We start from the raw sequence: 12789 nt of genomic DNA, 5'->3' as shown, positions 1-12789 counted from the left end.
GGATCTGGTTCTGAATCTATAAAAAGGTGGAGACACACTGTATTTTTGTATTTTCTGTTAGATTTGGTTTCATCATTGAACTTGAATATCAATAAAGCTTTAATCACTATAAAAAGTAAATAAAATACTCTTTCACTATAAGGTACCAATATTCAGAATGTCCAGAAGAGATAATATCAATGTCAAGAGGCTTAAGCAGGTCAATCATATTAGATGGCTTGGTTGATCTTTCAGCCGGAAGCCATCTCGGCAGTCTCTTTCATATACAAGAGTGCCCGTACGGCTGAGCACTCATGTGTTCTCTAAGAAAGAGGCAAAGCCAGTCATGTGTGGTAACAGCTTACTGTATATCCAGGAGAAGAAAGCGATCGGGAGCCCGAAATCTAACATGTACGATCGACTGCAGCTGTCCATGTCCCCCATACATATTACACTTAAGGCAGAATATTTTGATATGGGTTTAGGTGAAATGAATCTGTTTATGGTGCTTTACCCTACCAGAGAATTCACTGATGGGCCCAGGTTTTAACACAACAATACGTCTGGTTTAGGCCCCCCTTCACACGTGCGTATAAAATAGGTACATGAAAAAATGGTACCGGTGTAATTAGTGTTTTCCATAAGTATGCCACCAGTGTGTCATCTCTCAGTGGGCCATCAGTGTGCCATCCGTCAGTGTACCATCAGTGTGCCGTCCGTCAGTGTACCATCAGTGTGCCGTCCGTCAGTGTACCATCAGTGTGCCGTCCGTCAGTGTACCATCAGTGTGCTGTCCGTCAGTGTGCCATCAGTGTATCGTCCGTCAGTGGGCCATCAGTGTGCCGTCTGTCAGTGTGCCATCAGTGTGCCGTCCGTCAGTGTACCATCAGTGTGCTGTCCGTCAGTGTGCCATCAGTGTATCGTCCGTCAATGTGCCATCAGTGTATCGTCCGTCAGTGGGCCATCAGTGTGCCGTCTGTCAGTGTGCCATCAGTGTGCCGTCCGTCAGTGTACCATCAGTGTGCTGTCCGTCAGTGTGCCATCAGTGTATCGTCCGTCAGTGTGCCATCAGTGTGCCGTCTGTCAGTGTGCCATCAGTGTGCCGTCCGTCAGTGTGCCATCAGTGTGCTGTCCGTCAGTGTGCCATCAGTGTATCGTTCGTCAGTGTGCCATCAGTGTGTCATCCGTCAGTGTGTCAGCCGTGTTTTTCCAGTATGGCTAAAGAAATAAAGTTATTACAAAGCTTATCCTATACTTTCAATATTATCATTGTACAGCAGTCAGGCGACACATGAATGCCATCCATGTGCTATACGTGTTTTTCACAGACCTATAGCTTTAGTCTCGTTCACAATTACTCACCTTATTTTATTATATTGATTTTTTTTGTTTTTGAAACATAATCATATCAGATAAAACAATAAATAACCACAAGATAAAAAAAAGAAAATATTAAAAACAATAATAGAAAACTAAAATTAATAATATAAATAATCATACTGGTATAATTAAAATAATAAAACATAAATCAAAAATATCTAAAAGAGTTAAGATAAAATAATAATAGTAGTAGTACTACTACTACTACTAATAATAATAATAATAATAATAAAAATAATAACTATAAAAAATAATACAGGTAATAATAATTATTATTATTACTATTATTATTATTATTATCCAACTTATGCTTATAAATGATCAGAAGTTAAAAAAAATATATATTTTATTCGAGTATGTAAATGACGCACCTTTTTCATAGTGAATTTAATTCTAGATGTGATTTTATTACATTGATATATTTTTTTTTTTAAACATAATCATATGAGATAAAACAATAAATAACCACAAGATAAAAAATAAAATATTAAAAACAATAATAGAAAATTAATAATAGAAAGAATCATACTGGTATAATTAAAATAATAAAAAATAAATAAAAAAAATCTAAAAGAGTTACAGTTAGGTCCAGAAATATTTGGACAGTGACACAAGTTTTGTTATTTTAGCTGTTTACAAAAACATGTTCAGAAATACAATTATATATATAAAGTGCACACTCCCAGCTGCAATATGAGAGTTTTCACATCCAAATCGGAGAAAGGGTTTAGGAATCATAGCTCTGTAATGCATAGCCTCCTCTTTTTCAAGGGACCAAAAGTAATTGGACAAGGGACTCTAAGGGCTGCAATTAACTCTGAAGGCGTCTCCCTCGTTAACCTGTAATCAATGAAGTAGTTAAAAGGTCTGGGGTTGATTACAGGTGTGTGGTTTTGCATTTGGAAGCTGTTGCTGTGACCAGACAACATGCGGTCTAAGGAACTCTCAATTGAGGTGAAGCAGAACATCCTGAGGCTGAAAAAAAAGAAAAAATCCATCAGAGAGATAGCAGACATGCTTGGAGTAGCAAAATCAACAGTCGGGTACATTCTGAGAAAAAAGGAATTGACTGGTGAGCTTGGGAACTCAAAAAGGCCTGGGCGTCCACGGATGACAACAGTGGTGGATGATCGCCGCATACTTTCTTTGGTGAAGAACATCACAACATCAACTGAAGTCCAGAACACTCTCAGTGAAGTAGGTGTATCTGTCTCTAAGTCAACAGTAAAGAGAAGACTCCATGAAAGTAAATACAAAGGGTTCACATCTAGATGCAAACCATTCATCAATTCCAAAAATAGACAGGCCAGAGTTACATTTGCTGAAAAACACCTCATGAAGCCGGCTCAGTTCTGGAAAAGTATTCTATGGACAGATGAGACCAAGATCAACCTGTACCAGAATGATGGGAAGAAAAAAGTTTGGAGAAGAAAGGGAACAGCACATGATCCAAGGCACACCACATCCTCTGTAAAACATGGTGGAGGCAACGTGATGGCATGGGCATGCATGGCTTTCAATGGCACTGGGTCACTTGTGTTTATTGATGACATAACAGCAGACAAGAGTAGCCGGATGAATTCTGAAGTGTACCGGGATATACTTTCAGCCCAGATTCAGCCAAATGCCGCAAAGTTGATCGGACGGCGCTTCATAGTACAGATGGACAATGACCCCAAGCAAAGTGGAACATTCTGCAATGGCCAAGTCAATCACCAGATCTTAACCCAATTGAGCATGCATTTCACTTGCTCAAATCCAGACTTAAGACGGAAAGACCCACAAACAAGCAAGACCTGAAGGCTGCGGCTGTAAAGGCCTGGCAAAGCATTAAGAAGGAGGAAACCCAGCGTTTGGTGATGTCCATGGGTTCCAGACTTAAGGCAGTGATTGCCTCCAAAGGATTCGCAACAAAATATTGAAACTAAAAATTTTTTTTTGGGTTTGGTTTATTTGTCCAATTACTTTTGACCTCCTAAAATGTGGAGTGTTTGTAAAGAAATGTGAACAATTCCTACAATTTCTATCAGATATTTTTGTTCAAACCTTCAAATTAAACGTTACAATCTGCACTTGAATTCTGTTGTAGAGGTTTCATTTCAAATCCAATGTGGTGGCATGCAGAGCCCAACTCGCCAAAATTGTGTCACTGTCCAAATATTTCTGGACCTAACTGTATATTAAAATAATAATAATAATATAATTATCCAACTTATCTTTTTAAAAGGCATAAATGATCAGAAATAAAAATATAATTATTTTGTTCGGGTATGTAAATGACGCGCCTTTCTGATAATGAATTTAATTCTAGCTGTGATTTTATTACATTGATTTTTTTTTTTAAACATAATCATATCAGATAAAACAATAAATAACCACAAGATAAAAAATAAAATATTAAAAACAATAATAGAAAATTAAAATTAATAATAGAAAGAATCATACTGGTATAATTAAAATAATAAAAAATAAATAAAAAAATCTAAAAGAGTTATATTAAAATAATAATAATAATAATAATAATAATAACATAATTATCCAACTTATCTTTTTAAAAGGCATACATGATCAGAAATAAAAATATAATTATTTAGTTCGGGTATGTAAATGACGCACCTTTCTGATAATGAATTTAATTCTAGATGTGATGACAATACACAGTATGGGATGAGCACTACGAGGTTTTACCTTCAGGGTGCAACAGTGTAAACTCTTCCAGCCAGCGCTATTTATGTGTAAGCACCTCTGTGTGTTTGTGTCAGTGGCTCATTAGCAATTATTAGTGTTTTGACAAATCATCAGTCCCATGTGAGACATTTATTCATCACTCTGGAGCTGTACAACTTTTAATTAGTCATTATGAAGCCTCTGGTAAAGGCCCGAGGTGCGGGAGATAAAGTGATATTCTTTGTGATCAATAACTACCGTATTAATTAGAAATTACCAAATCTTGTGAAATTTGAATTCTCCGGGTAATTAGATTTGCAGCCAATCGATTCTCTGTGACTAACATGCATAAGCAATTACTGTGAAAAGACACTATGATACTATTCTCTTCCTCCCGCACTATCTGTACCGGTTGCTCAGTGTTTTACAGCTTTCTCTCCTCTCTATGGCTGAGCTGTGACGTAAGGGTTTGTGTTAAATCCTTAAAAGTTTTGGTTGCGAGCGGATTATCTGTCCAGGTAAAAAAAACCCTTTATTAAATGGAGTTGTCCACTACACTAGAGGTGAGTCCCATACTCACCTCCAGTACCGGTGCCCTTCCAGGGCTCACGTGGGGTCTGAAGGCCAGAAGACAGAAGTTGATTGGCCACGAGGCTCGTATGATGTCACAATTCCACGTGAACGCGAATTGTGGCACAGCTGGAAGGGCGCCGGTACAGGAGGTGAGTATGGGCTTAATTATTTTACCTGGGGGAAACATGTAGAATCAAAGGGGGTTATTCTAGTAGTGGAAGACCCCTTTAATAAAGGTTATGTTTTTTTTACCTGGACAGATCCGCTCGCAACCAGCACAAGGATTTAACACAAAACGATAATTTATGCAATTCTTTGTACTCCTATTTTAGGCCTCTTTCACACGTTCGTGAAAATCACGCACGTTTTTCACGGACGTGTCAAAAGGTGTGTATTGCCCTCCATGAGTCGTGTTTATGGCACACGTGTGTTCTCCGTGTGTTATCTGTGATAACACACGGAGAACGGGAACTTTCTACTCACCTGTCCCCGGCTTCGCTGTCCGTGGTGCTGATCTTCGGTCTTCGGTCCTGCCGACAACCCGCTGCTGCTTCCGGCTGCAGTGAAGTGAATATGCAATGAGCATAATGAGCGGCGGTCGGCAGCAAGTGACAGCGGCGGCAGAGACAGCAGGGCTGGAGAAGGTGAGTAATGTTTTTTTTTTTCTCGCAGACACATGTGTTTTTCCGGTGCGTGTCACACGGAATAGATCCGTTTGGTCCGTTTGCGTTCTGTGTGACACCCATGATGCCGGAGAAAATGGACATATGTCTACGTGTGGAGAACATGGGCACACGTATGCTCCACACGTACACACGGTCCATGGTAGAACACGCACGTGAGCGCAGACCCAATGATTTTAATGGGTCTACAACTGCCCGTGTCTCCGGTACGTGAGAAAGCGGACCAAACACGTACCGGAGGCACGGACGTGGGAAAGAGGCCTTAGACAAAGTGATGTGCTGTCAGGTTAAACAATATTGGGAACAACCTGGAAAAAATATCAAGACCCAACATGATGGCGCCAAGATTACTTCAGGAACATTTAGCCATTAATATAATGAAATCTTCAGCACTAAAGAATTGAAGTATAGAAATTGTTGCTTGAGTTGAGACATTTTTTCTATTTATTTTGCTCCAACCAAAAGAAAAAAACAGATCTACGCCAACGTTTCGGCCTTGGATGGCTTTTATCAAGGAAATCTGTGAAAGTGGTGGAGATTTTAAGAAGCCAAAGAACATTCGGCTCTAGCCATGTTGTGTCCATATAGCCAGAACTCATGGCCATCAATATGTATGTAACTACGGCTATAATTTTATGCCCCAGCATTGGCATAACTTGGAACTCATGGGCTCTTTCATATCTCAGTCAACTCTCTCCAGACACGCCATATCTCGGTCAAGTCTCTCCAGATGGACATTCCATATCTTGGTCAACTCTCTCCAGATGGACATTCCATGTCTCGGTCAAGTCTCTCCAGAAGGACATTGTATATCTTGGTCAAATCTCTCTAGATGGAAGTGCCATATCTCGGTCAACTCTCTTGAGATGGACACTCCGTATCTCAGTCAATTCTCTCCAAACGGACACTCTGTATGTCAGTTAACTCTCTCCAGATGGACACTTCGTATCTCAGTCGACTCTCTCAAGACGGACACGCCATATCTCAGTCAAGTCTCTCCAGATTGGCACACCGTATCTCAGTCAACTCTCTCCAGACGGGCACTCCATATCTCGATCAACTCTCTCCAGACGGACACTCTGTATCTTTGTTATCTCTATCCAGGTGGACACACCATATCTCAGTCAACTCTCTCCAGATGGACACTTCGTATTTCAGTCAACTCTCTCCAGATGGACATGCTATATCTCGGTCAAGTCTCTCCAGATTGGCACTCTGTATCTCAGTCTACTCTCTCCAGATGGACATTCCATATCTTGGTCAACTCTCTCCAGACAGACACTTCATATTTCAGTCAACTATCTCCAGATGGACATTCCATATCTCGATCAACTCTCTCCAGACAGACACTCTGTATCTTTGTCATCTCTATCCAGATGGACATGCCATATCTCAGTCAACTCTCTCCAGATGGACACTTCGTATTTCAGTCAACTCTCTCCAGATGGACATGCCATATCTCGGTCAAGTCTCTCCAGACGGACACTCCGTATCTCAGTTAACTCTCTCCAGATGGACACTCTGTATCATGGTCAACTCTCCAGATGGACACTTTGTATCTCAGTCTACTCTCTCCATATGGACATTCCATATCTTGGTCAACTCTCTCCAGACAGACACTTCATATTTCAGTCAACTATCTCCAGATGGACAAGCCATATCTCAGTCAACTCTTTCAAGACGGACATGCCATATCTCGGTCAACTTTTTCCAGATGGGCAGTTCGTATTTCAGTCAACTCTCTCCAGATGGACACACCATATCTTGGTCAACTCTCTCCAGATGGACACTTTGTATCTCTCAGTCAACTCTCTCCAGACAAACACTCTGTATCTCGGTCAACTCTCTCAAGATAGACACTTCGTATCTCAGTCGACTCTCTCAAGATGGACACTTGGTATCTCAGTTGACTCTCTCCAGCCGTACACTCTGCATCTTGGTCAGCTCTCTCCAGACAGACACTCTGTATTTCAGTCAACTCTCTCCAGACGGACACTTGTATCTCAGTCTACTCTCTCTGGACGGACATTCTGTATCTCGGTTAACTCTCTCTTGCTCTCTCCTCAGGATCTCACTATTCTCTGTCTCAGTTCTGCTCACTAGTCAGACCTGAGGTCCATCCCTACCGCACGCTGGGCCCTATATGCTCTCCAGATAGGAAAATGTTGCTGTTCTCTCACTCTCTGCCCACACACTCTGGGCTAGTCCCAAACATTAACTCTGTCTTCCCCTACCATCAAGTACAATTATTAACATATGTCACAGTTCACATTACACATTTCAGCAACACTAGTGTCTTCTCTAAAAGAAGTGGACAATATGTTTATCTTCTTACACCACCATGATCCTATTTATCGAATACTAATGTAGTTTACGATGATGAGATTTAAAGGGAATCTGTCACTATGTTTTTGCTATTTAATCTGAGAGCAGCATTATATAAGAGCATAGATCCTGATTCCAGTAATGTGTCACTTGTTAATCTGCCCCAGGTAGTTTTGATAAAATCACAGTTTTCTCTGCTGCAGATGTATCAGAGCTCGGAATGCTGAGCTATGCATAACTCCGCCCACACCACTGATTGGCAGCTTTTGATGTACACTGTATAATGAAAAAAAGCTGACATTCAGTGGTGGGGGCGGGGTTGGACTAGGAGGCACAAACACCTAGTCCTGCAGTGATAACCTTCTGCTGATAAAACACTGATTTTACTGAAACAATAATACTATGCCTAATAAGATATAAATCTCTGGAATCAGGGTCTCTGCCTCTACATCATACTGCATTCAGGTTACATAGGAAAAATCTGCTGACAGATTCACTCTAATATAAAATGCAATAAATATATATTTTTTTTGGACGCAGATAATATAGTTTTAGCAGAAGGTTCACACTTCACTATCGATTCCACAATGGTCGGCCTATGGTGTCTGGCTCATAGCACTTTAGCTGCAGCAGAATGCAATGACGCCGTGACTTGGGAAATCAGGACTTTGACCTCATATGATCAGATATGACTTGTTACCATATACAAATCCCTGAAAAAATGTACATATTGACCGAAGGATTATAAAGTTACAAAGGTGAAAAATTAATGACTGTAGATAAGTTTTACTATATTTTATTGAATATTCATGAAAATAGTTAATTTATACTTCCCTAAAGCGGGCTTTTCACGCTGCGACATCGCTAATGCGGAGTCGTTGGGGTCACGGAATTCGTGACGCACATCCGGCCGCATTAGCGATGCCGTTGCGTGTGACACCGATAAGCGATTTTGCATCGTTGCAAAAACGTGCAAAATCGCTAATCGGCGACATGGGGGTCCATTCTCAAATCTCGTTACTGCAGCAGTAACGATGTTGTTCCTCGTTCCTGCGGCAGCACACATCGCTGCGTGTGACGCCGCAGGAACGAGGAAGCTCCCCTTACCTGCCTCCCGGCCGCTATGCGGAAGGAAGGAGGTGGGTGGGATGTTACGTCCCGCTCAGCTCCGCCCCTCCGCTGCTATTGGGCGGCGGTTCAGTGACGTCGCTGTGACGCCACACGGACCGCCCCCTTAGAAAGGAGGCGGTTCGCCCGTCACAGCGACGTCGCCGGACAGGTATGTATGTGTGACGGCTGTTGTGCGACACGGGCAGCGATTTGCCCGTGTTGCGCAACAGATGGGGGCGGGTACCCACGCTAGCGATATCGGGACCGATATCGCAGTGTGTAAAGTAGCCTTAACCCTAATAAGTGCAAAATACTAAACATATTATCTATGGTAATTGTTAAAATTTCCGTTGTGCTTGGATAACGATTTTGTAACATCCATAGGAATTAATGGAGAGCGCGGTGCGTGTGCGGCCTCCTCTCCTCCGAGAAATGCACATAACATGAGACCATTCTTTGCTCCAGAGATCTTTTAAAGTGGTGGCAACGGCATCTAACATACATTTATAGCAAATCCTGTGGATATATCACAAATAAACCATCATAAGAAAAAAAACATTACAATTTGGTTTGCAAAAAAATAGAGTCCACATAAATATAACTAAGTAAAAATATAAAAAAATGACTGATTGTGGGAAGGCAAAAACCTATCACTGCTCTTGTCCCAGCTCCTCCCCTCAGCGCAGTGAATAAATTAACTCAAGAGTAGCAGTAAATAAATTAAATTCTCATTTGCTTGGTTTCCGGGGGATAGAACACATGAGCTTGTGATAAGCCCTTTGTCCGTAAGCAGCAGCTCTACCACTGAGCTACTGTCTACTCTGTGACACAGCGGAGCATTTGGTAATCTTACCCTGTATTTCAGGCAGAGAAGCCAGAAGCAGATGTTTCAGCTACATGGAGATATAGATAGATATATCCTGCATCTCTATGTACGGTAGGTGAAGGAAAAAGTCAGATTATTTTCCTAAAAAACTACTATAAAAAATGAGGGAAAAAGTGATAAAAGTATAAATTCGTGACAATAAACATCATGTGTGCCATTGGTGTTGCATAATATACTTGCCGTTAAGAGGAGTTGGGGAAGGAGAAGGCCTACTGTGACCTTATTGCCCAGGTACCCAAATTAACAAGTAGCCAGCATTGTAAGTGATTGAAACTCATGGTCCCTTCAGAATCCTTTAGCTAATTTGGCCCAACGGTTACCAGTCTAATGCCGGCGTCACACGGTACAATATATCGGGCGATATGTCATCGGGGTCACGTCGTTAGTGACGCACATCCGGCATCGTTAGACATATTGTAGCGTGTGACACTTAGGAACGACTGCGAACGAGCAAAAATACTCACCTTATCGTTGCTCATTGACACGTCGTTCATTTTCATAAAGTCAGTCCTCCTTCTGTGCTCCGGTTGTTCATCGTTCCCGTGGCAGCACACGTCGCTCCGTGTAACACCCCGGGAACGACGAACACAGCTTACCTGTGTCCCACCGGCAATGAGGAAGGAAGGAGGTGGGCGGGATGATATGTCCCGCTCATTTCCGCCCCTCCGCTTCTATTGGCCGGCCGCAGTGTGACGTCGCTGTGACGCCGAACATCCCTCCCCTTTCAGGAAGGTAAGTACGTGTGACGGGGGTTAACGACTTTGTGCGCCACGGGCAACTAATTGCCCGTGTCGCACAAACGATGGGGGCGGGTGCGATTGCTCGTGCAATCGCACGATAGATCGTCCCGTGTGACGCCGGCATAACACTATAGAGACCCAGCAATGCTCTACACCTCTCCAACCTGATGGTCTGTCTTGTGTTGACTTTGATGCCATGCTGGAATATCTTGTGAGTGCCACTTATGTCCACTGATTTGGCATTGTTGGGCTTGTTAGATTGCTACTGATGGTTTTTGCTATTAGATTGCTGCCGCCTAGTCTAGTGCGACCAGCTGCTATGTAACGTGACTTGTGGCACTAAACGCTCAACATCCAGGAACTTCCTGTCACAATACCTTGGAAATACCTTGTGTATGGTGAATGGGAAGGGTAGAGGAAACCCTGTGTTTAGGAAAGGGTGAGATGGTGACCTCTGACCAAACCTTCTGCTGGCCCCTGGCTGCTCTAACCACCTTAAATGGGTTCTACACCTATGCGCCGAGCAGGACACCTGACCGTGGCTGACCTTGAACTGGGTCCTAGGTAGGGAATGGATGGGATGAGCACTTAGTCAACCCCACTAACTTCTAAAGAACGCACAGGGAGCACATATGGGGAAATTTAAGAACAACTTTCACTCCAGGATGACTCTGAGATAGGCACAGCAACGAACAACCGTGTTACTTCAAAGGCATGCAAGCCGACTGCTTGCATCCAAGGCTTGTGTAGGAAAACAACACTATCACCAGCAACCCCTAAGTGAAAATGTGAGTATTTAAGGAGACAAGGGGAAGTGATGATGATTAGCAGCTGAAAGGTGAGGATATCCGCAGGATCCTAAAAGGAAAGGGATTAACACCAGTCAGAGACGATACATAGGATACCATTAACACCACAACAGGAAGAATAGAATGTAAGGGAGCAGTTTGTGTAGCCAAATGCTGCGACCTTCTACAGCCGGACACCACAGGACTGTCTGTCAACCGTGACACACCCGTGACATTTCCTCGGAGTGACCATGCTTTTATGTCCATAGATGAAAACAGCATGTTCATATGTACCTCCATTTAGGAGTTTTTATCGAAGACCTATCAATGCTGGAATGACTTGGAGATACTGGAACTCTTATGTGACGGGCATTGTAATGGTGGGTTACATCTTCTTGAGCCTTCTCTCGAGGGCAGTTTTCACATCCTTATTTTTCAAGCTGTAAATCAAGGGGTTCAGCATCGGGACACCAGCCGTGTTGAACAACGAGAAGAGCTTATTGGAGTCTAAGTTGATCATCGAGTGTGGTCTTAAATATTGGAAGACAAGAGTTGTGTAAAGGAGGACGACTACCTTGAGGTGTGAGGAACATGTGTAGAAGGTTTTACGTCTTCCAGCGCTTGAACGAATTTTCAGTATGGTGGCCATGATAAAACCGTATGGAAGGAACGTGAGAAGAAAAGGACATGTGGCATCAAACACTCCATTTACGTAAATTGAAAGCTCTAAGTAATAGCTATAACCACAGAGGAGCTTTTTCAGGGATAAAGGGTCACAAAAAAAGTGGTTGACCACATTGGACCTATAACAGGTGAAACTTGAAAGCACAACAACAATCGGAAGAACCTGTAGAAACCCCAACACCCAACACATGATAACCAAGGTCGTACAAACCTTCTGGTTCATGACCGCATGATAACGTAAAGAATTAGAGATTGCTACATGCCGGTCATAACTCATCACCATCAGAATCAGAAGCTCATTGCATGTTAGGCCAGCAAATATATACATCTGTATCATGCAGGACACAAAATGGATATCTTTAACCCTTAATATAAAGTTAATGAGTTCCCTATGAAGGGTAATGAAGGTTGAGAACATGTCGACTATAGAGAGGTTGGCCAGAAAGAAGTACATGGGTGTGTGGAGATGATGATCCAGACAAACCAGAAGAAGAATGGTGAGGTTACCACCAAATGTGAGGACATAAATGACCAAAACCAAGAGAAAGGCTGGGACTTGCAGATTGGGGTCAGATGATAGCCCAACGATAATGAAATGATCCTGAGATGTTTGATTTTGAAGATTCACAAACATAGTATAAGTCTGAAATGAAAAAACAAAGATGATCTGAAATATACAGAGCTGATTAGTAGCGAACAGTAGGGTTGTCCTACTTCACAGAATGGGAATGTACATGAAAAACCTCTATCCCATGTATGAAAACCATGGTTTACATATATATTAAACAATGTGGAATATCTAAGGAAGATAGAGCTTGGATATGCTGTAAACAAGTAGTAACTCTCAATGCCAAGCAGCAGCTGCTAAAGGTAGCTGGCATGGTTCTGATCAGCAATACTTTGCTCTCAGCGGAACCGATGCTCTGTTTTGTATTGTTCTCTAGTGGACGGGTTGTTTCCCGGCCTCGGGTCCT

The 12789-nt window shown here is 42.2% G+C and overlaps 1 protein-coding gene across 1 annotated transcript; it reads right to left on the bottom strand.

Moving 5' to 3' along the window:
• Positions 1–11516: 11516 nt before the first annotated feature.
• On the bottom strand, positions 11517–12449 carry LOC142250875 (olfactory receptor 8D1-like). Its single transcript, XM_075323159.1, has one exon. The coding sequence runs from the start codon at positions 12447–12449 to the stop codon at positions 11517–11519; it is 933 nt and encodes a 310-aa protein (XP_075179274.1).
• Between the last annotated feature and the right edge of the window lie 340 nt (positions 12450–12789).

This window comes from Anomaloglossus baeobatrachus, chromosome 9 (genome assembly GCF_048569485.1).
Source record: "Anomaloglossus baeobatrachus isolate aAnoBae1 chromosome 9, aAnoBae1.hap1, whole genome shotgun sequence".
Lineage (NCBI taxonomy): Eukaryota > Metazoa > Chordata > Amphibia > Anura > Aromobatidae > Anomaloglossus > Anomaloglossus baeobatrachus.
Note: the sequence above shows the minus strand (reverse complement) of the source record. Positions and strands in the feature narration are given on the sequence as shown.